Source organism: Silurus aristotelis (assembly GCF_946808225.1).
Source record: "Silurus aristotelis genome assembly, chromosome: 13".
In the NCBI taxonomy this organism is placed as follows: Eukaryota; Metazoa; Chordata; class Actinopteri; order Siluriformes; family Siluridae; genus Silurus; species Silurus aristotelis.
Window position 1 is genome coordinate 19,109,022 of NC_139586.1, and position 27,375 is coordinate 19,136,396.

At 38.8% G+C, this 27,375-nt stretch overlaps 1 protein-coding gene and 1 long non-coding RNA gene across 10 annotated transcripts in view; one reads left to right on the plus strand and one right to left on the minus strand.

The window, feature by feature from the left end:
- Positions 1-27,375, plus strand: part of LOC310735808 (A-kinase anchoring protein 13) — an 80,510-nt gene that overhangs the window by 36,237 nt on the left and 16,898 nt on the right. For 3 of the 9 annotated variants that reach the window (XM_083558909.1, XM_083558912.1, XM_083558908.1), the window contains exons 9-23: positions 5,080-5,164; positions 7,364-7,479; positions 11,665-11,966; positions 13,424-13,471; positions 13,734-13,799; positions 14,959-15,127; positions 17,118-17,220; positions 18,811-18,853; positions 18,960-19,071; positions 21,337-21,499; positions 24,971-25,032; positions 25,123-25,192; positions 25,297-25,444; positions 26,488-26,594; positions 26,845-26,988. In XM_083558909.1, the coding sequence (XP_083415035.1) occupies positions 5,080-5,164; positions 7,364-7,479; positions 11,665-11,966; positions 13,424-13,471; positions 13,734-13,799; positions 14,959-15,127; positions 17,118-17,220; positions 18,811-18,853; positions 18,960-19,071; positions 21,337-21,499; positions 24,971-25,032; positions 25,123-25,192; positions 25,297-25,444; positions 26,488-26,594; positions 26,845-26,988 (1,738 nt within the window). The remainder of the gene's footprint in view (positions 1-5,079; positions 5,165-7,363; positions 7,480-11,664; positions 11,967-13,423; positions 13,472-13,733; positions 13,800-14,958; positions 15,128-17,117; positions 17,221-18,810; positions 18,854-18,959; positions 19,072-21,336; positions 21,500-24,970; positions 25,033-25,122; positions 25,193-25,296; positions 25,445-26,487; positions 26,595-26,844; positions 26,989-27,375) is intronic. The other 6 variants (XM_083558911.1, XM_083558910.1, XM_083558916.1 and 3 more) reach the window with 4 other exon arrangements.
- On the minus strand, positions 17,107-20,848 carry LOC310736103. The gene is made up of 3 exons (XR_014536441.1): positions 20,155-20,848; positions 17,476-17,565; positions 17,107-17,234 (listed from the first exon to the last, which is right to left on the minus strand). It is a non-coding gene; the product is annotated as an uncharacterized lncRNA (long non-coding RNA).

Here is a 27,375-nt window from a genome sequence, read left to right on the forward strand (position 1 = left end):
CACTTTAGTGTCTGTATTCGGGGTTTTCCCCTGTGTTCACTGTGGGATATTAGTAGTACATGCTGGTGGGAACTGCTGAGAGCAGAACCTCTGTGTGTGTGTGTGTGTGTGTGTGTGTGTGTGTGTGTGTGTGTGTGTGTGTGTGTGTGTGTGTGTGTGTGTTCCAGGCGTATCTGCCCTCTCCGGAGGCACTTCCCAAGGCTTGTGCGTAGGACAACAGAGGGCTGTGTTCTCTCTCTCGCCTGCCTTCTCAAAAGACACACACACACACACACACACACACACACACACACACACACACTGCGGCTACTCAGTAGCACAGTGGGGAAGGTCTCATCAATAGAGCGTTGTGTATTGTAAATAGCTTAATAAACTGTGCAGGGATGCTGCACGTTTTTTGTTTTGTTTCAAACTCTAGTGCTGTAAACCAATTAGCCTTCAACCGAAAAGGGGAAATTGTACCCATGCTCAACCCTCACCCACAACCCTCACCCACCTCAGTAAACATCAGAAGATATGTAATCAGGGCCAAGCTCGCTTTGATTCCATTATTTCGATCTCACTCTTTCTCCTACCACCCCCTCATATACAAACACACGGTCTCTCTCTCCCTCTTTCTCTCTCTCTCTCTCCCATTTTTCCCTGGTGGCTGCACTTTGTTGTTCCCGTCCCAACCCATCCTTGCTCTTGAAAAACCTGTTATCAGCTCTTTAACAAAAACGCCGTTTGCTTCTAACAAAGCAGCAGAGCTATGATGGTCTGTTCCTCGACCAGGTGAACATGCACTTTGCCTTTTATTCTCACATCTCTGTTTTGGGAAGCTTTGTTCCAGATGCTATTAGTATCGTGTGTAACATGAGAGCTTAGTAAACATTGCTAATGGAGTACACGTATTCACCTTTCTCACATTATAGGGATCAAAAGCTGACATTATTTGTGCTATTAAACTGGTTTATTATGACTGATTCACTGGGTTGCTGGTTAGCATGTGAGCTGATGTTCCAGGTGTTCTCCGAATGTATCAGTTAAAAACAACACTGATTCACTGTTCAGTTGGCATCCTTTTTACTAGTAGTGGTTTATATTGGGATCCAAAATTTCAGAATCTGGTCAGAATTAGTCAATATTGGAGTTTCCGCACTATTTTTAGTTTATTATGTGATCATGTTAAATGTTTGGAATGAGATTATCGAATTATTCGAATGATCGAATCGAATTCTTTCCATTGACAGCATTAGTTCAAGAGGATGGATTCCATTTTTCCAATTAAATATTATGGATTGTAGTATTTGTTAAGGTGTTCTCATCTGTAGGCTGGGATTTTGGACGTCGCTGTATTTACGGGTAAAAATCAGATAGTGGAACTAAACATGGACCTCCTGGAAACAGAACTAGTAGCAGCAGGTGGTGGCTACAGAAAGATTGCTATATAATAAGCCAGTCTCCCAAAAGACATCGTCCTGTGTGCATCGGGAGCTGTGCAATCGGGAGCTGTGCAATGTGACTGAGCTCTTTTCACACACGTGTTTCTTGTCGGAAACGACATTTCCTCACCACCCCACTCGCCAGATTTGGTGCTCAGAACGTGCGTGACACGCTTCAAAAAGAAGACTTTAAGAACACATTCCAGAAGTGGCCGGAACGCTGGGATCGCTGTATTGCTGTGCGGGGGGACTATGAAGGTGATAGTGTGTAAAAGTAGATAAATTAAGGACCTTCTTGTAAACAGAGTTAGTTGTGAAACTTTTTCATACCACCTTGTACATACAGTATATCCATAGTACCTGAGAGCATGGGTTTTATGATTGCTACTATTCTTTATTTGTGCTGGTTGGGTTTTTCTCCTATTTCCCACCAATTTAGTCATTTGCCAATTCCCACCCACCACCCAACTCCTTCCTGTTAACTGGGGATGTGGCCCCGTACAAGGTTCTGTTTTATATATATATATATATATATATATATATATATATATATATATATATATATATATATATATATATATATAATGTAAAGCCAGCTATTCATTTATTTCCAAAGGTCGAAATAAATAAATTTTTATTTTAATTAAATTTAATTTAAGTACAAGTAAAATTTAAAAATCTTCTCACTTAAAAGTAAAAAGTAGTTCATATTAAATGTACTCAGAGCAAAATTTGTTTGTTTAAAAGCAGGGGTAAAGTTGAGGATTCTAATGTAGTTCAAAAAGTCAAGGGAATATATTGTCAACTTTTTCTAATTTCAAATTTTTTCCCCCTTGCATTATTTTTATTTGAATGTTTTTCCTCAGTAATTTAAAATGTAGTTAAGTACAATAGTTTAAACAAAACATACTTAAGTAAAAGTAAAATTACAGATTTAAAAAAACTACTTTAAAAAGTGGAAGTACACAAAAAAACGACTCAGTTACAATAACACGAGTAAGTGCAATTCTTTACTTTCCACCTCTGATCATTTCAAACTGAGAAGGTAGTGTTAACAGTGCACAAGGACAGAGCTGTCTGCCTTCTTCCACATACAAGAGCCTACATATGCTCAAGATTGGCTGGTGCTGTTGTGACTGGCAGAAAACAGAGCACAGGTTGATTGTGGCATCTGCAGGATTTAAACCCACAGTCTCCTGACGAAAGGGTGGCTGATTATTGTTGCACTACTAAAAAGCTTACACTGTGATTGTGATTATCATAACAGCAAACCTGTGATTTACTGTAGCTACAAAATGCTAAAACAAAACTTTGCTTAAACTGATTTTCCCTCTTGAACCACACACAATGTGCATACAACATAACCAAACAACATTCATGCACCACTTGCTTGCCTCAATCCAAGTGATAAACAAAATGACAGATGGATAGCAAATGAATTTGGAGTCATTTACACAAAGCTTCAAATAGGAGATTAGGATTCGCAAGCTGTTAGTAAGTTAATAATATATATTTTTTAAAATCATGAAGGCGTCATTTTTTTTTTATTAGAAAAAATTGCTTAATTTAAATAAATGTCAGATAAAATTCTTTCCATTGATTTTTTTTGGCAGCAATCTGATCGGATTGTCCACATTCACATATAAGCACTTCTACATGCAAGCATTCAGGAAACCAATTTTAAACACAATGGCACAATGAGATTTTCTCAGAAACGATATGGTCGCCAGATTGGAAAAGGTTGCCAGAAGCACATCTTTGAAAGTAACTGTTTGAAACACAGTGTTTGTAATGAATCTCTTTCTATGGAAGTTGGCCGTACCAAACTGTTGGTAGATATTGTGATTTTGGTTTTTGGAACCCCATAATGTTTGAAGCTATGAGTCACTTCTCATTGAAATCAAGGCATCCACTCAGAATGCGATAGCTTTTAGCGATTCAATTCAGTCTCGTGCGAGGTGCTGTGTGTGGTCTGTGAGCTAAACAGGCCTGCATTGTAGCCCTTGGCGTATAGTTTGACCAAACCATTTACTAAATTTAACCCTATGCTCTCAGCAGCCATGTGTGAGTCAGTGATTGTTAAATGACACACTTCTGTAATTCGATAAAATGGAACCATGTCCATAATAACCATTTTTATTTAATTATTATGACTAATCTTCCACTCTGTTCAATTTCTACAATCCGATCTTGCAATCAGATCAGGTATTAGAGATGCATATACACAGATCAGGCGTAACTTTATGACCACCTGCCTAATATTGTGTTGGTCCCTCTTTTGCATCCAAAACAGTTCTGACCCTCTGAGCATTAACAGCAAATTACCTTCTTTAGCTATTTGAGCTACAGAAACTCGTCTTTTCCGCCCACGAACCTGTCGCCGGTTCACCACTGTTCCTTCTTTGGAGCACTTTTGATAGATACTGACCACTGCAGACCAGAACATCCCGCAAGAGCTGCAGATTTGGAGATGCTCTGACCCAGTCGTCTAGCCAGCACAACTCACTCAAATCCTTACGTTTGCCCATTTTTCCTGCTTCTAACACGTCAACTTTGAGGACAAAATGTTCACTTGCTGCCTATTATACCCCCCCCCCCCCACTAACAGGTGCCATGATGAAGAGATAATCAGTGTTATTCACATCACCAATCACCAGGGATGGACAGTATTTATGATACATATATTTCAAATACATATTTCAAATAATAAATAAGATTTTGTAATTTGTATTTGATGGGGATTTAAAATACAGTAAACTACTATGTAAGACATCTACATGATGACATCATAAAAATGCGACCTCTGATTAGCACCTACTCACTAGTTCGCCCAGATCAGAACAGAAAATGCTTTCTAATAGGTGTCCAATGAATGATGAATAAATATTTGATTGCTGAATATTGCACCCTTATTGAAGTAGCTGTTTAGCAGGAACATGATTTTGCACACCATTGCAGGAATGACTGCCTGACACATAACATATTATTAGATTTATGAATACACTCAAATGCAGGTGCCATCAGTCGTTTTCTTATGAATGATTTGTTTGTCATTGAGTCCGTGTTGCTGATGCAAAGTAACCTTTCGGTACCAAAAACCAAGTAACTAAATTAGGATACAATTATGATGAATTCGTAAACTATTAAACATTAAACTCTGTTATTTAAAACTAACTCTTATCTGGCAGATCACAGGGATATCCTATGTGTATATTTGATCTGTTAACTGGTTGCATATGTCAGATTTATTGCACGACTCGACCAGAGAAAAGCTGTTGCTATCAAATATTGTTTACTTAATCAACCGTGTCAGGAACAGATCAAATAGACCAATTGATGGGTTTTTAAATCATGCTCCCAGAGGTTAATTTTGATACATGGCATGACTGCTGTATTTTGTAGTTTATTTTGATAAACTTAAAGATAATGTATTTGGAATTTTATTTTAATGTTTGCTAAACCCTGTCAGTCACAATGCTTTAATGTCATAATTTTATGCCTGGTCCGCGTATGTATCGGAAGTTCTTTATTCAGAGTCGACATGTTGCAGTATGAGGTGTCATTAGCGTGTGTGTGTGTATAAGTGTGTGACAGCCCACTTTTTCCAGTTAGAGACAGTCACATGATTAATATTTCTTCCTGTTTCTACTTCCAGATTCACAGAGAGGGGCATTCGCTTTGTCTCGACAACCCCCCACACAGTAGACCTCTAGAGAAGAGACACAGCTCTGCATCCACAGGTAAGGCTAATGTTTTTTTTTTTGTTTTTTTTTATAAACTGTTAGTTGTTTAGCTTCCCGGTAGTGTGTACAGTATATTATGTACACACAGTGAATCACATTATTTTAATACCGTCAGTTGAAGACAGAATAAAAAAAAAATGAAATGAAAAACAAGGTTTATTCGGATCTTATTCAGATCTTTAAAGTTGTACAAGGATTTGTAACTGCTATTTTTGTGTATGCTGCTGCACTTACCCCGAAAATTCAACCAATGACAGTAAATTAACACATCAGCCACCAGGTCATCATGCTATTTAAGGAAATGGAACGCACACAAAAGATTTGGAAGTCAAGCCTCATGTGTGGTTTGTATTTCTCGAAAACTCACACACACACACACCATTTGAGTTTGTCAGTTGCTAGTAATCAAAATAAAAAGCCATTTATTTTAGACAAACACACCTTTATAGCAAATATACCAGTGTACAGGATGACATCACTGAAATGTCATGGCTATGGCAGAATCCATAGGGTCTCCTGCGGTTGCTAAGTAGCCAGCAGTGAGTCAGCTGTGAAGTGTGTGAATGGGCCTGCTTGAGGTGGGGGTCTGACACAAGGCACAATGCGTTCATTGTTCGTGACAGCTCTTCTTGCGTACCAGCTGTGTGTAGGTCTTGTTTCTTGCTTTGATGTTTGATTGTGATATGACAGGATGCGTGGCAGGATGTGCTATAGATAACTTGTGTTTCTGATGAAGGTAAAGGTTCCAGTAGTCATGTGCCTTGTTAAAGGCCCTAAACCGCTGATTCAGGACATTGTCGGCTATTTAGTGTTTCTCATGCGAGCATACCGAGCTTGAAAGTAGGTCTTGCTTTACTGCATGACAGATTCGAACACAAAATGGAAAATTTTTCTTTTTTTTTTATGCTTTCAAGTAGAAATGTTTATACCCATACAGGATGTTTGTATATTATGCTCTCTGAACATGAGATTAGCTTCGGGTGACTAAAGTTAAACCTGTTCCTAAACGTGAACAGTGTTCCTCATTAGCGGGACGTGTGGACAAAGTGGGCCCAGCACGCCCCCTCCTGATTTTCACATGCATCTGTGGTGTGTGTGACAGCTGATGAATCTCTGACAGATATGCAGTGATGGGAGATTCGTCTGCTGTCACACACACCAGACAGATAGGCAGATAACAAATATTTCTTTACCATATTTAAGTAGGTTTTTTTGGTATCAGTACTTTACGTCACTGTTTATTTTTTGGACGACTTTTTTACTTTCACTCATTAAATTTTGTACACAACAGTCTGTACTATCTATTTCATTTTCAAAAGGTAATCAATATTTATTCTTCACACTAGGCACCGTTTTCAGCCCATCAACCTATTTCTTGTCATTGCGCGTCTTTTTCAATCTACCACTGGTGTATAGTTTCCCGGCTCTCCCACACCACAGACGTAGGCTAGTTTACAAAGCTAACAATCAGCGTGGCAGAAGGAAACAAGAATTTTAGCTGAAGTGGATGAGACAGAGGGAGTCAGTGATGTAAACATGACTGAGAACAGAGACATTCCTGTTCACCTGATCATCATCATCTTTTCTCTGCTTGTGTTCTATATGGTGGATGTTCTGCCTGGATACATTTGAAATTCTTTTGTATTGATATATTAATATGATGTGAGGTCCAGTTACCAGCGTGACACTAAAACAGGTAGTAGTAACGGCCACTTTTTACTTGTCAGAGCTCAAACCTCTTTACTTTAACTTGAGTGAAAAAAAAAGTGCAGTCAGTACTTTATCTTTTACCAAAATCTCTTAAAACACAAGTATCTGTACTTTTACTTGAGTGAAAGATGTGTGTACTTTTGCCACCTGTGCATATGTGGCTATGCTGACACTTAGCCAAGGGCTAGCTTTGCTAGTAAAACTTTTGCATGTCTATTGTTTTATCAATGTGTTTGAGACTTTTGGTTGTACAAGCGAATGGAAAGACTGTAGTGGCGATTTAGATAAGACGTTTCAGTGGAAGAAAGTTTGATGAAGTTTTGTTAAATCCTCTGCGAATGTCGAAAACTAGTATAAGTCTCAGTGTTTCTCATTGCGGTAATTATATCCAACCACGAATGATTATGAGAATTGAGAAGTGAAAGTAGTATATAAATACACATTTGTGTTTGTGTGTGTGTGTGTGTGTGCATGTGCATGTTGCAGAGAGTCCTTTGTCTCCAGCTCGGCACAGCACAGGCAGCACAACCCTCAGAGAAACAGGCAGCGACACGGATGGCTTGAGCAGCACTGACACGGGAGAGGACAGCGTCTTCAAAAAGGTGAGGAAGTGTTCACATTGAGCCCATTTAACATGAACTACATTCAGAGCTAGTCGGGAGATTGTACACTGCTGACTGGATGGATGTCTTTCATGATTGGGTTTCTGAGGGAACAATGGACACACACATTTTGCCACACTATCATCTTTGAAATCAGGTGATTAAAGGCAATTCTGTCAAAGATGCATAAGATATAAAAACAATATAAAAGATTAGAGGGCAAAGCTCGCTACGTTGGGAAGACTTCCAGGACACATTCTCATAATTAGCGCTGGATTGCTGAGCAAGGGGACTATTTTGTAGTTGATAGTGTGTAAACATAGATAAAGTCAAGTGCATCCGAAAAGTATTCACAGCGCTTTACTTTTTCCACATTTTATATTACATATTAAAATTCATTATTTTCCTTACATTTCTACAAACAATACCCCATAATGACAACATGAAAGATGTTTGTTTGAAATCTTCGCAAATTTATTAAAAATAAAACATTTACATAAAGTATTCACAGCCTTTGCCATGACACTCGAAATTGAGCTCAGGTGCATCCTGTTTCCTCTGATGACCCTTGAGATGTTTCTACAACTTGATGGGAGTCCACCTCTGCAGCACTCCACAATCAGGCCTGTATGGTTGAGTGGCCAGATGGAAGTCACTCATCGATAAAAGGCACATGACTGCTCACCTGGAGTTTGTCAAAAGGCATCTGAAGGACTCTCAGACCATGAGAAACAAAGATTGGACTCTTTGGCCTTAATGACAAGCGTCATGTCTGGAGGAAACCAGGCACCCCTCATCGCCTGGCCAATACCATCCCTACAGTGAAGCATGGTGCCCACCTGATGGAGCTTGAGAGGTTCTGCAAAGAAGAATGGGAGAAACTACCCAAAAATAGGTGTGCCAATCTCGTAGCATTATTCTCAAAAAGACTTGATTCTGTAATTGGTGCCAAAGGTGCTTCAACAAAGTATTGAACGAAGGCTGTGAATACTTATGTACGTGTGTTTTGCTTTTTATTTTCAATAGATTTAAACATACTTCTTCTCTTCACTTGGTGATTATAGGGAATTGTTTGTAGAAGTAAAGCGCTGTGAATACTTTCCGGATGCACTGTACTTTCTTGTAAACAGAGCTAGTCTCAAAAACTTTGGATACCACCTCGTATGCATAAATTTATCAATTCCATTTAAATGGCACAGGATTTTATAGTATTGGTATCACCAGAATTAGTCTAGATTAAGCAATGTAATGAAAATGAACTTCTTAATGAACTTCTTATCAGTGCAAATCCTGCGAGCTAGACAACTTCAATTTACTGGAGTCTGGCCGACTTTTTTACACACTGCCGTGACAGATTGTGGACAGACAGGGATTGTGGAGAGCCAAGTGGATTTAAAATTCTGAAGCTTTTGGCCAGAAAATCGCATAAACATATATCACACACTCGCCAGGCTCTTTGTATAGTTACTTCTTTTTAATTTATCACATTCATATTTTCCTTTAGCATCGCATGTATTGCTAAAAGGGTCATGTGACGAGAGAGGTTTCTAGGTTTCCGTTTGCTCTGTAAAAGCTCGCCCACACGCATGCCTTCATATTCCTCGTCTTCGTCACACACTTGCATTGGAAGTCATTTCTGGGACACGTGAATAGAATCCTTTCATCCGAGGAGTCCCAACAAAAACCCCAGTGTGTGCGTGTGTGTTTGTGTGTGTGTGTGCTTGCGCGCTTGTGCGTGTGTGTAATGTAGGCACAGAGCCTGCCTCCACTCTCTCTCACGCTACTTCTGCACAGCATAAGGGACTGGCCAAAGCCTCACAACCAGCACCATGGGATCAGTTCAGGTTTAAAGGTTTGGAGTGTGGTTTCTGTTCTACTGGGCTTTTTTTTGTGTGTGTGAGATTGGTGACTGTGCACTGCAGGTCACTAGTGACCTTCGGAAACTTTTCCCCCATAGCCTCATTTCACAGGCTGAGTCACTGTTCATACTGCAATCCAAATAGAGTAAAACCAGGGTTTGTTAAAGGAAAACCCTAACCCTAACCCTACACCAATCAGGCATAACAAGTTTATACAGCCTGTACTGGGACACTAAAAAAATAAAAAAATAAAAAACAAAGAAACAAACAAAAACCTGTATATATACAGTGAGGAAAATAAGTATTTGAACACCCTGCTATTTTGCAAGTTCTCCCACTTAGAAATCATGGAGGGGTCTGAAATTGTCATCGTAGGTGCATGTCCACTGTGAGAGACATAATCTAAAAAAAAAAATCCAGAAATCACAATATATGATTTTTTAACTATTTATTTGTATGATACAGCTGCAAATAAGTATTTGAACACCTGAGAAAGTCAATGTTAATATTGGTACAGTAGCCTTTGTTTGCAATTACAGAGGTCAAATGTTTCCTGTAGTTTTTCACCAGGTTTGCACACACTGCAGGAGGGATTTTGGCCCACTCCTCCACACAGATCTTCTCTAGATCAGTCAGGTTTCTGGCCTGTCGCTGAGAAACACGAAGTTTAAGCTGCCTCCAAAGATTTTCTATTGGGTTTAGGTCTGGAGACTGTCTAGGCCACGCCAGAACCTTGATATGCTTCTTACAGAGCCACTCCTTGGTTATCCTGGCTGTGTGCTTCGGGTCATTGTCATGTTGGAAGACCCAGCCTCGACCCATCTTCAATGCTGTAACTGAGGGAAGGAGGTTGTTACCCAAAATCTCGCAATACATGGCCCCGGTCATCCTCTCCTTAATACAGTGCAGTCGCCCTGTCCCATTTACAGAAAAACACCCCCAAAGCATGATGCTACCACCCCTATGCTTCACAGTAGGAATGGTGTTCTTGGGATGGTACTCATCATTCTTCTTCCTCCAAACACGTTTAGTGGAATTATGACCTAAAAGTTTTATTTTTGGTCTCATCTGACCACATGACTTTCTCCCATGACTCCTCTGGATCATCCAAATGGTCATTGGCAAACTTAAGACGTGCCTGGACATGTGCTGGTTTAAGCAGGGAACCCTCCGTGCCATGCATGATTTCAAACCATGACGTCTTAGTGTATTACTAACAGTAACCTTGGAAAAGGTGGTCCCAGCTCTTTTCAGGTCATTGACCAGCTCCTCCCGTGTAGTTCTGGGCTGATTTCTCACCTTCCTTAGGATCATTGAGACCCCACGAGGTGAGATCTTGCATGGAGCCCAAGTCCGAGGGAGATTGACAGTCATGTTTAGCTTCTTCCATTTTCTAATGATTGCTCCAACAGTGGACCCTTTTTTCACCAAGCTGCTTGGCAATTTCTCCGTAGCCCTTTCCAGCCTTGTGGAGGTGTACAATGTTGTCTCTAGTGTCTTTGGACAGCTCTTTGGTCTTGGCCATGTTAGTAGTTGGATTCTTACTGATTGTATGGGGTGGACAGGTGTCTTTATGCAGCTAACGACTTCAAACAGGTGCATCTAATTTAGGATAATAAATGTAGTGGAGGTGGACATTTTAAAGGCAGACTAACAGGTCTTTGAGGGTCAGAATTCTAGCTGATAGACAGGTGTTCAAATACTTATTTGCAGCTGTATCATACAAATAAATAGTTTATAAATCATAAATTGTGATTTCTGGATTTTTTTTAGATGATGTCTCTCACAGTGGACATGCACCTACGATGACAATTTCAGACCCCTTCATGATTTCTAAGTGGGAGAACTTGCAAAATAGCAGGGTGTTCAAATACTTATTTTTCTCACCGTATATGTATGTATATATATATGTATATATATATATATATATATATATATATATATATATATATATATATATATATATATATATATATATATATATACATATATATATATATACACACACACACACACACACACACACACACACACACACACACACACACACACACTTTCGCTGTGATTTGTTGCTAGCAGGATAGCAGGTAAAATGTATTTTTACACGAATTCTCTTCTGAATGTTCCATCAAGACAAATATGGCTATATCGGCTATATGATGTCATATCTTGATGTTCTCACTTCCTGCCTGTGTGTCTTCTTCTGTAGACGAATTAATGTTTATTTGGAAAATGTTTACATTTACAACTTGAAACCGAAATTGAAAGAATAACATTGCTACCCATTAGTCACTTTCAGTCTGTCTCATTCATTGTGTGATTTCAGGGCCAGGAGGTTTTGGGTGTGAGCGACAGTGCAAGTGAGGTGTCCGTCTCCTGCTCGTCCACAGACGACACGACCAGCCTGTGCCAGCCGAGTTCCTCTGCCGAGAGCTCTGAGGAAGTGAGGCGCCGAGGGGCAGGCGCCGGAGGAGGAGACGCTGAGGAGGAGGCCAAAGATCGCGTGACCGAGGTCCCTCTACGCTCTGCCCTGCTCCGCTCCTCTGTCCGCTCACAGTCTCCATTCCGGCGTCACAGCTGGGGGCCAGGCAAAAACCTGGCTGGGGAGGGAGACATGAATCAGCGCAGGTATGTTAATGGAAGACAACATTGTAAACAGCTGTACAGGGTGTATTATTAAAAACATACAGTCTTATTTATTTATTCACCCTTTCATCCTCTATATATACATACTCTACATATACACCACATTGACAAAAGTTTGCGGACACCTGATCATAAGTATGGTATGTGCAGTTTGAGCATTACATTAGACATTTAGTCTCAGTTTACTCTTATAATAACCTCCACTCTTCTGGGAAGATGTTTCATTAGATTTTGGAGTGTGTGTGTGTGTGTGTGTGTGTGTGTGTGTGTGTGTGTGTGTGTGTGTGTGTGTGTGTGTGTGTGTGTGTGTGTGTAGATTTGTGCTCATTCAGACACAAAGTCAGGTACTGATGTAGGTGAGGTGGGGAGGCCTGGGGTGCAGTTAGTGTTCCAATTCACCCTAAAGGTGTTTAATAGGGTTGAGGTCAGAGCTATACAGCAAGAGATCCACATATGGCTGGGAAAGACAGGTGTCCCAGTACTTTTGGCTGTATAGTGTATGTTGGTAGACAAAGTTTTTAAATGATTAAAAAGTTAAAATAATGAATTCAGTGTTTTTAGAAGGGAATCATAAGGGGAAGAAATTGTTTGCATGTAATCAGTGTTCATTTCTAAGCACTATTTCCCAACCCAGTGAGCAGTTTAAAAATCCCAGTAACACTATTAGCACTGCTTCTGTCACGTCAATGTTACTGTTCTGCTGAGAACGGTTCACCAAAGATGGACAGAGGGCTGCTGGCGAAGCGCAAGAGTTATTAATTACAGCCTGTAATTGTACATCTCCAAAATGCTCCTACAGCCTTTTTTTCCACTACACGGCTGAATTGTTCCTTCTGCATCATGGGATCGTTTTTTGTTTTGTTTTGTTTTTTTGCAATGCTCAAAAGTATCTCCAATATAATAAAATAAATAAAATAACAAATAATAGAGTGCAGAATTATGCAGAAAATATGGAAGAGAATGACACTGCCAGAACCGGAACATACTATTTATTCAACCATGCTACAGTATTATTAAAAGCAATATCGTATAATGAAGGAAACTATATTGAAGCCATTTATCAATTGTTATTTTCATAAATGATCTCCATGATATTGAGATTTCTTTTAAAGATGATAATATATATATATTTAGTTAGACTCATTTACATAGATCATGAGTATATACAGTATGCATACAGTATCCTTTTATTCAGAGGGACATCCAGTCAGAAATTATGAGTTCTCTGAAGACACACTTTTACCATCCCATCTTTTTTGTTTTCACATCTTTTCACTTTTCCTTACTTTTGTCATCCGTACATCAATGTTCCCCTTAAACACTGCATGCCCAGTAATTATTATGGATTGGTTTTCTGTCACCTGCACAGACTTACGATCTAACTCACTAGTTCTACATTCTTTTCTCATCTTTTTTCTTCTTCATCTGTCCATTTCCAGTAGATTACGAAGTCCCGGGGACCAAAAGCCCATCTTTCATAGAAGAAGGTATCATCTCTAACAAATGCTTTTTCCTCCTATTTTTTTTTACTACTTCTGTAACTCATATTCAATTTTCTGTGAGGGTCTGAAGATAATCTCCTCAGGCCTTGGCAATCCTCCCTGTCATTTCAAAGACTTAATTCCATTAGTTCATTTTCATTCAGCATGTCTCAGATCATAAGCATCGGGAGCAAATTCATTTTTCTTTTCCCTGCTTTCACAAAACCTCGGTGTCTTTGGTTTTGGTTCATCCTCATCCCTTTCTCAGTCTTAGCTGGTGTCCCACTGAGATCCCCTTCAGTACTGACCTGGAGGAGATTAGCCAGCTTCTCAGGTACAGCGTGTGTTATTTTGTGTCTGTGTGTGCGTGTGTGTGTGTGTGTGTGTGTGTGTGTGTGTGTGTGTGTAAGCATTTGCTCAGGAACCCAGCCAGCCCTTTTGACTTGCGCATTCAGCTTTTGCATCAAGATCTGCATCACCTTATTTTTTTGGTGTGAGAAGCGTGAGCGTCTGTGTCGCTTTCGTTCGCTGCGATTTAACTCATTGCAGAGTAAGCTTCAGAGAAGGACATGCTCCTGGAAACAAGCTGTGCAGGCTATTTAACAGAATGACTAATATACTCATTGTTGTAACTTTTGCAGAAGACAAGTAAGTACAGCTCTTTTGCAAAACTGCATGTAAAGAACATTGGCTGAGCTGATGTTGCCTAATAAGTGTTCCAACTTTACACTAACCCTTTCAAGCACAGCGTCCATTTTTACTGTATGTATATTCAGTTTAAAGGTGTTTTGCTTTAATTCTACACAGATGCTTTTGTTCATTATTTCCTTCAGGCTGTTTGACTTTTTCACTGAAACATGTTTCTGGTATATATGAGTGTAAATTACTTTTTAAAAAGAAAAAAAAAAAGTCTATCATTACGCAAGATACAAGAAGATAAGAAACTGCCGAATTGTACAAACTGTATAAAAGTTTATAACTAGAACAAAAATATTTTGTTTAGCGTTGTTCAGTATTTTAGAGCTGAAACATTTGTACACACAGTAAACCTTTATATTTGTGATATATTTGTGAACACCAAACACAAAACCATCAAATGATTTTGGAAAAAGATTTGATGTAAGAAAAGGGTGTATTTACATTTGGTTGGATCAGCTACTGTTTTGGATGTAGTAGTAGTAGTGGGTGTAGTAGTGTGGCTGTTATGCAAATCAGCCTTTTTTTGTTGTAAAAGTCTTTCAGTGTTTTAAACCGTACACAAGCACATTACAGATGCCTGGCCAGGCTGAAATAACTACACGAATGTGCTGTACATAGAGAAAAGAAAACTCATTTGGATGAACTCCTCTGGTGTAATGTCTGTTTTGCAACATTGTTCTGTCATCTTGCACTTCCTCTTCAAGTCTAAATATTAAGCTGCTCTGTGTGCATGCCAGCACTGTGTTCAGGAAGTGGGACTATCGGATCTAAAAGCTTCCCTTGTGTGCCAACAGTTACAGCCTAGAGGGTCTGGCAGGAGAACGGGATGATGGGAAACGATGGCAGGAACAGGGAGCACGCTCCTCTCAGGACCAGCAGAGCGAAGACACAGGCTCCCAGGTGTCTCTCACTGAGGAAGGACAGGACTCAGACTTGGGAGACAGCAGCAGTCTGGACAGTCAGGTAGGTGATATTTAATGGTCTGTTGGCCACCAGGGATGACATTTTTCCATTCAGCAGCAGTTTTTTTTTTTTTTTTTGCTCTAAAAAACATGCTTTAACTTAATAAGGCCTGGATAATGAGACAGGTGTGCTAGTGCAAAAAACATGCCCTGTGTGTGTGTGTGTGTATGTGCGTATCCCTCTGCAATCACAAACACCTCCCTCTGCAATAAAAAATGAAGAGAGGGAACAAGAGGACAAGATTAGGGTCCAGAAAAAACTTTTTAATATATTGAAATTAATGTGACACCCCCTCGTTCTGTGCGGTGTAAGCAAACAGGAGGCAGGCATGGGACAACTCAGAGGGGCAACGTTTTTTTTTTTTTTTTTCATTTTTCAGCACTTTTTGAATCAAGGCTCAAATCAAGGCTCTTTGCAGCTCAGCTCTTTCTTGAAGATTGATCCTCTCCAGACAGTATTCTTCTTGTACTCATTATTAAATCTCTGAAACACTCATTAGGAGAATTCACTAGCAGGTGTGGCCTCATCCCTGCCACACGTTGCCTTGACTCCACCCTTCATTTGCAAACCAGCCCATGACCACGCCCCCTCCTTCACAATCAATAATCAAATAATTTTTTCAACAACATTTAACCATTTTTAACCTCCCCTAAATAAACAGTGTGCAGCGCTTCCTAATTCCGGTTCTGGATGAACATGTTTTTGTATGGGTTTATTATTATTTTATTTTTTTTCCTTTTTTTTTTGCTCTAATATATAAGAGGCCATGCATTATATCTTTTTTTCTTGTGTTCTTATTATCACAACTTAAATTTCTCTTAACCTTGACTTAGCAAACATCGTTTCCTCGTGATCAGTGCATACGTTTTCTGTGTATTCGACATAAAAGCATGTCCTAGAGGCAGCGTCGTCGCAGCATCATGTACAATAACCATAATTGTTTTGGCAGCGGGCACATGGACGAGCACCGTTGCCGCAAGATGTCAAGATCACGAGAAATTTAAGTCGTGATCACGAGAAAACGAGGAAGATAAAAATACTATAATGCATGGCCTATTAGGACTTCCGTATCGAATTCACCTATTTTTACAAATCATCCATTCATTAACATGTTAAAGAATGAATAGAACATGCCAGAGTGTGCTGATAAATGGTCAATAATGGGTGGGTCAGTGTGGCCTGATACAAAATAAAGTTACTGTTATCACCCTGATTATTTTCCAATTAAACATGTGCACAAGTGTATCCCTTTATACTTCAGGAATTTGCTAGCAATTACATTTTTATTCAGCTAGAAACTGGATAAGACACTGAGACTTTTTTTGTTTATATACACATACATACATACATACATACATACATACATACATACATACATACATACATACATACATACATACATACATACATACATATAATGTGATGGAACATAGGTGAAGCAAGTCAGTTCCTGTTCCACTTATGTTATAAGAGTAACAAATCATTTTGTTTTATATAATAAGACAAAAGAAAAAAAAAAGGCAGGGTTTTAAAACTGGGTTACAATAACAAAAGGAAAATCTGGAAAACTTTTATTTGCTCTACTCAAGTTAGAAGGAGGGTATTATTCTAAATTAATCCTGTGGCCAGCATTAATATCAAAGGTTACATTTACATTTATGGCATTTAGCAGACTCCATTATCCAGAGCGACTTATAAAAGTGCACATTAACACTGGTTCACTAAGTTGCAGATTTAGGATACCATCAGCATAAAACTTGGTTAGGAAGAATTAAAGCACTTTTTGTTTAAAGCACATAAAACAGGGAAAATAAGCTCTAGTTCAGGTGTTTTAGAAAGAGGCAGATCAAAGGTGCTGTGAAAGAAAATGAATCAACACATTCTGAGCAGAATCAGAATTAGGGGCTATTCATTGTAAGGCAACAGCTAACAATCAGCATTAGGTTCGTACGTTCTGAAGCAGTCAGTAAGGCACACATTTCTTTTTTAGAAATCGAGACGGTATCGGCCATTCCGACGCAGCCGCCAGTCTATGAGTCTTCCGCTCCGAGAGAGTGTCTCCATGCTGTCCATCAGTCAGAGGGACGTTGACGGTGAGTCATTTTTACTGTCTGTGTATCCGTTAGAATATAAAAGGCAAAAAGATTGTAGAGCAGAGCGGTTATTTTGAGACATTCGATAAAAAGGTCAGCAGTGCTCATGATGCACGGTAGAGGCTAGCACTACCAACAATTCTAAAAAGCACCATATTTCCATCTTCAAAGAAATAGCTGTTGTTAAACTGCTGTTATGGCTTCTTCTCTGTCCTCGATTGCCATCAGCAAAAGCAAGGGTTCGACATAAGAGACGGATTTCTTTTACCTTGAACATCGCTCCACTTCTCCAAAAATCTAAAAGTGATTTTTCAGTCAGCTCTTCGTCCAGTGATGAGGAAGACTCTATGAGTAAGTTATAGGTATAGGGTATCAGCAGTAGCGAAAGCCTTATGATCCCTAAATAGAAACTAGTAGAACCTTGTAGAACTGTAGAATTAGGTGTAAGAATGTATTTGTAAATTGTTTGCCAGAGCAGACACAAGAAACATGGTCTTTAGGTAAATCCAGTGTGTATGCCTCGTGCACTTTAGTCAATCAGCTTCATATTGGATAATTAATCCAATTTAGGAACCCAGGAAGGTCTTCTCAATTACGAGATCAACAAGTCAATGTCAAAACAACACGGCTTCCTGCACTGTCAACAGTAAACCATACGCTATCAGGAGTTTACCGTAGTAAACCGCACTTCCGTGCTCATTTCCACTTGCACAGAGGTAAAAAATGCATTGCTTCCTGCATTACTTTAAGATGTAGTGTGGATTTAGTGAAGACCATGTTTGGGAGGTGCTTTTTATTCGGTTGTGATTTAAAGTTTTCTGTCAGATGATCGTTGCCTCTTGTTGAATTATGTAAACGTCAATAAACGCAAATTGTGATTTTTTTTTGGTCATTTACAACGGTTGCAATGATTGTCATTTATCAACAGATACGCACGAGCACTGGGGAAATCGGCAGTACCAAAACTTCAATCTGGCGGGAATTTTTTACTTCGTTTAGCCCACGAAAACATTTACACACCACTTTACTAAAGTATTGAGAAATGAAATGCTCTGTTTGCTAGCACCAATCCAAAACAAGTCAGAGTGGTCAGACAAAACACCCTTAAATCTGAGCACAGCTGCGAAATGACTGTTTTTGAACCCAGCAGTTATTTTTGCCCTCTTGAATCCCGAAGCTTTAACTGTGGGTTAAAGATTAGCACGTACTAAAATGTTTACAATATTTTTCCATCTCCATGGCTGAGTTGCTAACAACACAACCTTGCCAACTTTCTCCACTTTGTCTTGTTTTGGACACGTTTCTTTCACAGCCCCTGAATTACCGTCTTTCAGCATGACTGTAAAACTGAGACGCTTTTTTTGAGGTTTTCATATTTGCGATAGACATGTCTCCGCTTTCCAATGAGTTTTTCCATGTTCTATTTTTTTTGCAGTGTAGTAAAATAAATCTTTAATATGCTGACTAAAATAAAATGTCAAATTATGAAGATATAGTTAATATTGTATGCAAATTGAATATATTTGGTTATTTGAGTGTAAGTGAAAATCATTATTTGGTGTTGATTTCATTTGTTTCATGTCTTTCCAGCCATGAGAGCTTTTGGTAGTAATTCAAATTCTCTGGCCTACAGGTGAGACCTGAAAAATGAACACATTCATTTATCTTAAATGTCAAATTGTTATTACACTACCTACTCTTTTTTTATATGTTTCTATTGTGCCTTTGTATTTGTTTAGTATCACAGAGGAGGAGCCTGGCCCTTTAAGAGGGTATTTCGAGGGAAAAAGTGAGAACAAAGTGAGCCGTACGTTTAGTTACCTGAAGAGCAAAATGTATAAGAAGTCTAGGGTAAGTTATCACCCTTGTGTCTATTCACTCAATTTAAATTCAGAGTAAAGATGGGTTTACACTTGCACAATGTTTTTTTCATTCGCAGATAAAAGTCAGTTTTTTGAGAAAATTTGTTAGTCATGAGTCGAGACGCTGGCCACTGGTGATACCAGTTATTTATCTCTTGTACAGTGGGTTACACAGCAACCATACATGCTAATGGACAAAAAAAATCCTTATTACCTCAGGAACATTTTAATATGTGGTCTTTGTCCTTTTTTACACAGTCTCAAATGGCTCCAAACTCCAAACTACTGATGGCTTGCTTCTGTTGTGCAATCTCATAGTATGTACTTCATCATGTCATCTGACATAGAGAGTGCATTTTATCACAAGGCCTGTTATAAAATTCGCCTGCGAATTTGTTACATACAGCGTAACAAGTAATACAATTAAAACGCTGCTGTATTCGCAATGTAAACAAGGTAAAGGACTTATGTCAGTGAACGAGGAAATTACTTTAATGGCTTTACCAAGTAGCCACAAGGAAAAAAATAAATAAACACTACAGTACATAACTAAAAAATGCAAACTCAGAATACAGACAGTGAGTGCATGCGTTGAACAACTCCGGCGTTTTCTGAATCAAAACGCTTTGATTGGACGCTGAATTCTCAACGAAAGTGTGTGATTGGCTATACAGTAATGGACATAATGGGGATTATACACTATATGGCCAAAAGCTGGCTATTACAGCTGCATGTGTTTTTTTCCAAAACTCTCACAAAAAATATGGAAGCACAAAAATGCCTGGATGGCTTTGTAATTTTAATTTTTTTTGCATTGTAAGCAAGGCTTAAGTAACAGTGATGATATTCTACAAAAAAGGTAAAATAGTGATGATTAAAAATGTTAGCTGTAAAATTCAACATTTCACAAATTCACAAAACGACTCATCAGCTGAAATTATAAGCATTTAATGGAATATTGATTCAATTTTTTGTAAAATTTTGTCTACAAGTTTACCCACAAGGCTTAACCATGTAAAGAAATCAAAGGGAAATGTTAGCCCATATTAAGTTACTTTGATCATTTACTTACCGATGGTTTGTTGTTAAGCCCATTAAAAGCTTTCAGTGTAGGCACGTCTATGCTGTGCAATCTAGTGCTTAGTTGCGAACACAACAAACGCAACCCTGTGTTCTGCAGTAAACCATATTACGGTACGTTGCAGTTCTAAATAATTTCAGTGTGAATCAGCTGGCTTGACGTCAGAAAGGCGAAGCTCTGGTTAAACACTTGTGAAGGCTTGAAAGGTGTTAAGTATGTCACACCGTCTATTCTGCAGAGGAAGTCTGACAGGAAGGAGAGAGTGATCACGGCAATGTTCTTTGCACCCTTCCTAGTGAAGCCCTGTCGTTGAGCACTTCCTTGTAGAACGTTATCAGAAATATCAGAGAAATGCTGGACTTTTTTCGAAACTTTACCAGCTTTAAACCTGAAACCCCGAGGATGTCCTGGTCGCAGCCATTTTGGTTGCCTGAGCAGTTTCATTTTGACCATAAAGAGCACTGTGTTTTGATTCTGAGCTCATTCGCCTGACTCTAAATCAGATCTGAAAGAAAAGGAAGAGCACCTCCTATGTTGAGCTCATCACTTCCTCTCTGCTGCATGTGTGTTGCTGATGTGTCTCAGTGTGAGCAAGCCTCTGGAGGCTCTAGTCCTCAGATCATTATGCTTAGTTACAGAAAACTTTTCGAACATGGCTGCTGCAGTAAGATTTCTGGCTTTAAGGAAAATAAGGTATGTCCTTCTTGCCTTCTGTTAGGTCATTAGAATAATAAGTTTGTTGTCATTGCAGTTGTAGGTTTTGTTGTTGGTTTTGTAGGTCTCTGTGGTGCGCTGGTGTTTTGAAGTGAAAGGGATTTTCCCTTGAAATGGTTCTGTTTGCATTTAACACGTTGATCTTTCCAGAAAAACATTTAGATATACTGTAGCTGTATACAGTGCAGTGGCCTTGCATTTGCTCTTTTGTCCACTTTGCTGCAAACAGGAAGTAGGCAATAGGGGAACTTAACTAAGGCAACAATGTTCAGTTCTTCATGTGTAACAATGCAGAGTCAATTATTTTAAATAAATTTTAATGTTTTTTATTTATTTATTTATTTTATTTTTTTAAACACCCAAGTGCTACAAAATGACCAGTGTTCGGATTGTCTGCAATAAACATCTGTAAAAACTCACTGCTTTTCTTTCTGTCAACATAATTTGTCCTGGATACAGGAAAAAGACAAAGAGAAGACCCGGGATAAAGACAGAGAGGCCAAAGAAAAGGAAAAGAAGGCTGTGAACGGGCATTTGTTTAGCTCTGTGAGCTTAGGCCATGCTGCTTCTTGCCAGCATTGTAACAAAACTCTCAACGTTAAAGACGCCGTCAGTTGTGCGGGTAAGAGAAATTTCGCTGAAGATTTCTTTCCCCTTCGTACCCTGTGCTTTCAGTTCCAGTGCAAGTGTTGAAATGCTATACATATGCTTTAATTAAACCTAAGGAGGTATTTAGATTTCTTAAAGCAGCGAATTGTCGCATACCTGATATAAAAACAGGGATGAGAATTTATGTGCACAGGATGCAGACAGCATGTCTGCTAAATCACCACCGGGGAAATTGGACTCTTTAAAAATCACTGCAGATTAACATTACATATGGTGTGACTCATATGAGTGCGCGCGCCAGCTACAGCAAATGCCTCGTAGTCTTTATCCTCCAGCAATTCCATAAAAGCGATCGGACCACTCGAGCCCCTGTTTACTCTGCATATTTGTTTGTGTTGAAAGCAGCTTTGCAGATGCAATGTGTTTAAATGGACTTCTGTCAGCGAAAAAGGAAATCGCTCTCATGACGTGATCATGTAATAACTGATCGCGGTTACCGGTGTGACCGAGTTTTTCAAGCGGCCAAAAGAAAAAAAAATGTTAATTGGATCAATAATACATCAACAGCTTCCTTTCGTGTGTTTTTTTTTTTTTATTAGCATGATTCTGAATCCACACATACGTACATATTTACATATTTATATATTTTGGCTTTACCATAGAATGCCCTACTTAGTACGCTTACAACCTGGAAAGGAAAATAGACATAATTATTTTTATTATTATATCCATATTCTTTAGATTTATATATTTTCCTATTATATAAATTATGCACTATATGGCCAAAGCTGCCATTTCCATCCATATCTGGTTCTTCCTCAAACTCTTGGAAGCACACAAATGCCTAGAATGACTTCCTTCCCTAGAATGATTTTCCATCACCGGGACTAAGAGGTGCAAACATGTCTCAGCATAACAATACGTACACAAAGTGAGCTTCATGAAGATACGGCTTATCAAGTTCAGAGTGCAACTCAGACGGACTACACAGAGCCCTGACCTCACTACCAACTGCACCACAAGTTTCATCACCCAACATCAGTGTCTGACTTCATTAATGATCTGTGACTCACTTTAAATATCCCCAAAGCCACGTGTAAAAAAAGACAACCTATAGAATAGTGAAGCTTGTTATTGTAGCAAAGCGGGAACTAAATCCACATTAATGTCCACGGTTGTAGAATGATACAGTATCTTCAGTAAACAGTTAGTGGTCAGGTGTCCACATACATTTGGCCCTATTGTGCATGTCAGATATTTAGCGCCCTAATGAAGTACATGCAATAAGCACATAGCAGTGTTATTGCTCTTTTTTTCTTTCTATTGGAATAACAGAGAGCAGCTCTTTTTTTTTCTTTTTCAATTACATTACGGTTCATGAGACAATTGAAGTTTTTTAGAGCGCATACTCGAAATTCATTCTGTGGACCCGATTAAAGTACGACTTCATGTACTGGTCCTACCCCACGGGCCATGTTGGACACCCCGGCTTTGATTAAATTCAGCTGTTGAAGCAACAGCTGCGCGATTGCAACAGACGACAAAAGCAGCTCTTATTTTTTTGGACTGGATATTGAAGCCGAATTAAATAAAACAAAAAACAATACACAATACTACCTTAACTTCCTCGTCCTGCATCACCAGATATATTGTCATTTCACAAGGCAGCTTTATTGCTCAACAGTACATCAAACTTCCATTTCTGGTAACCTTCCTTTTTTTTGCTTTGTCACAGACTAGTCAAAGTAAAAAAACTCCCTCGTTTAGGGACTAAGAGTTTTTTTTTTTTTTTTTTTTATTCATTTCTAGATTTTTTTTTTTAATGACCTTTAGCCTTGAAGGATTTGGTATGCTTTTCAAAAGTGCAATTTCCATGAACCATAAGTCCATGTGCCCATGACTGCATTACATTTCTGCCTCTTAAGCGCAGAAGAGCGATGTAGATTCATTTCAGTTTTTATTTCTACTCCTTGGTATACAGCAAATAACAGAATGGCTCTATTGCACTATAGAATCTGTGTAGGGTTTGTCTATTTATTTCGCATTGTAGTACTTTGTACTGACCTTCGTATATTTCTGTTTATTAGAAAACAATATGAAAACGATTCATTTTTATTGTATTTTCTGTAGAGCAGTAAATGTGCCATCGAAGTAGTGATTGGTCACAATATGATATTAAATGAGATACACTATATGGACAAAAGTTTGCAGACACCCTACCATAAGATTGGTATGCGCTTATTGAACATCCCATTGCACATTGAGTCCAAATTTGCTATTATAATAACCTCCACTCTTCTGGGAAGATGTTCCATTAGATTTTGGAGTGTGCTTGTGGTACTGATGTCGGGTGAGGAGGCCTGGGTTGCAGTCTTAAATATAATTCTAAAAGTAATGCTGTCGCATTCGAAGACATCCTATACCATTGTGTGACTTATAAAAGCATCACCTATAGCTAAAAAAGTCTTTCGCCCATATAGAACCTGTTGAAATTGTCAAATGACAATGAAATGATGAGAGTTGAGCAAAGCATTATATGACAAGGTGTCATTGATGGCATAATAATGAGTGCAAAATATTACAGACACCCACATACCTAAAGGTCAGCTGCAATAATGATTTCTCATTCATTAATTTTTGAAAAGGGCTTCAAGACTGCAATGCTCTAACAGAAACATTAAAATTACAGTCCTGTTTGTCTCTTTGTGTGTAACTTGTACTTTGATTGGACAGAAGGATGATGGAGTAGATAATATACTTGTTTTGCAATGGTTCAGATTGGTTCCACTAAAAAGACAACGGGAAATATTGAAAAAAAAAAATGTTCTAATAAGAAATTGGTTTCTTTTATAACTTGAAACACAGTGAGATTTATTCCTGCTATTCACCACTGTATTGAAGACTGTAATATAAACCGACTTTTAAGGCTTCACTTGAATTGATACAAGTAGATTTGCTGTAAATAAATTGGAAGCCACATTTGACACTCTGCATACACTTTAAAAACACATACAACAGTAATAAATAATTGTCTGTTAAAAGGAAGGGGTTGATGATATACATGATTTAGCTGTTCCAGTAGGATCCCTGCTTTTTAAGGAAAATCTCTGGTTTGCAGAATTGTGTGGGTTGAAGTCCTGGTTTATTTGTGTGCTTGGTGGAGTTTCCTGGCTGGCACTGTCTTTACCACTTTGACTCCAGGCCAAATCGCAAACCCAAGACTATGATTTAAGCAAATCACCCTTATTAACCCTTTGGTTTTCCAAACGAAGGAGAATCTCATGTTACATAGTTGTATCATGCTTACTGATCCAGGATAAGCATATGGAATTGTTTTGTTTTTTTTCTGTCCTAAAAAAAGTATGGAACATTTGTACACAGGATGTGCTTCCTGTGTTTGTTTCATACCACTGAGTTTTCATAGAACGATCATTAAAACAAAATCCAAAATCCCTGGCTTATATAATGTTCTGTTCTCTTTCAGGTTGCAGCGTGTGTGTTCATAAGAGCTGCCGAGACCGCATTCCTGTGTGTACCAATGGAAAGGTAAGGAACGTCTGCGTGAAAGAGATTTCAATGGATTTCTTAATTACAACCCAGCAAAACGTTTTAGCAATGAATTTGCCTCGTTTTCAGTTCCCAAAACAACCCCAGATTGTAATACCAGAGTCAACCACCATGTCTGGAGTCACTTTAAGAACAAAAGGTATGTTGCAAGTAACTTTTTCCCCCAAATCAGTTAGCACACTATTTAGTTTTCAAGCACTGACATCTTACTAGCTTTGTTTGTTTGTTTATTGATTTGTTCAGCCTCTGCCCCACGGGAAAGGCCCTGGTCAGCCATATTGTCTCCCGAAGACCAATTCTCATTGATGACTGCACCACGTAGACACACGAGCATCATGCCTTTCAACAGCAGCAACCTGTCTAAAAGCATATCCATCAGCAACATTGCAGTGTGAGGATCCAGTTTAACCTTGTAGAAATTAGCGTATACCTCATATTTGATGTGTGTTCATTAACATTTACAAATTAGCATTTAGTTTTATTTTGTGTGTTTATTCGTTTTATTTATTTATTTGTGCCACAAAATGACAAATGACAAGCACGATGGCACTCACGGCCTTATTAGCATAGAAAGTTACGCTTAAGCTGACCTTTGTAAGTAAAGTGTATGGATGAGAGGTAGTGCTAAACAGTACCGAAGTAAAGGAATTTTTTGCTTTGGACTTTTGATTGTCACTCGGTGGTATCTACTGAGCACGGACATACAGTTTAGCTTCAGTTCAACAGCAAACAGAACATTTTGGAAGTGATAAATGATGGAAGAACCTCCCGAATCTAATTTGCCCCAACACCTGTGGCCAGATTTGCATTTTATTATTTTTTAAGACGTTAAAAAGAAGGTTCTGGGCTCATGATTTTTTTAATAGATATCAATCAGTGTTTCCTTAATATAATTTTATTATTTCTGCATTGAAGGCAAATACTTTTTGTACTTTTAAGTGCTCAAGTGAAAATGTACAGTGAGTACTTTTACTGGAGTTATATTTTACCTTGTGTATCTTTATTTTAACTCAAGTACATGGTGTATCACCTCTGTGAGGAAATGAGAAAGCTGGACTAAATGACTAAATCACTGTTGCATCATTGCCTTTGTCGTCACTATTAGTGGCCAGTCGAATGGCATTGTTAGGCAATGTAGGAATGTTAAATCGATTTAAAAATGCCCATTTTATTGATTCAAACGTTGAAATTACAAACGTCTGCATTTTCTCAACAAAATTATAAATATTGATTAAAGCTCAGGGCGATTTTTTTCCCCCTGCAACATTTGTGCCGCCTCTTCCCCAATGCATCTAAATATCTTAGTGTTTCCTGAAAGTTAAAGTCCTAACTGGAACCCTTTAGTAACTCATGCGAATTCAATTAGGCCACTGATGGTTTTATAGCTACCAGCCGTAAGCACCTCCAACTCACTTCCTTATTGTCCTCCTTCAGATTTGATGAAATGCCGTTGAAGAGTCTGCGCTATTTATCCCAGTCCACCGACAATTTGCACAAAGCCAACAAGGTCAACGAGTCCACCGAGTCTCTGATAGATGAAGGTAAGCAGCCTCATTTCCTCCTGAGCAGCTCTTCATCTGTTTCTATTTCCTGGAGCTTCCTTCCATCTTCCCGAGCAGCGAGCAGGTGCAGGCTTCAAAATGAGCTCATGCCTGAAATACTCTCAGACCAAGCAATTGACCCGAAGCACAGAGGCTACAATTTATTAGTGACATTTGCTGCATGCTCCTGATTCACCGTAGCCAGCTTTATTGCGCACTCTTATTAAGCTCATCTCTGTGTTGTTTATAGGAACGGAGATAGATGGGCAGCTGATGGGAGAGTTCGAGGCGGATGCTAAAGAGTTGGAAGCTGACTCGTGGAGCTTCACGGCGGATAAGAAATACCTGACGCAGTTGAAAAAGGATGTCATTAAGCAGCAGGATGTAATTTATGGTAAGGTCACTGTTGGGAAGCTTATGTTCATGTAAAAAAAAAAAAGGATCGCCATTCATCTGACTTCGTGGACACTTTATAACGAATGTACAGCAGTAGGAAGGACATCTGATTATGTGATTAAGGTTTTAATACCAACCTACAGTATTATCTTGGAAATGTGTTGCAGTGCCTCCCAAACCAGTTTACTGCTGTTTTTCTGCTGTGATGTTTCTGCTCCAGATCAAATCTGAAAATCTGTATGTTACACATGCTTTACAGCACAGAGATAAAGCTCAGGTTTAACTGCTTTTCCTCTGATACCTTGTTCTTTCTCTGATAGCTTGTAATGTAAACGATAAACACACTATCACTATCATTTTGCAGAATGCTCCAAATCCTATATAG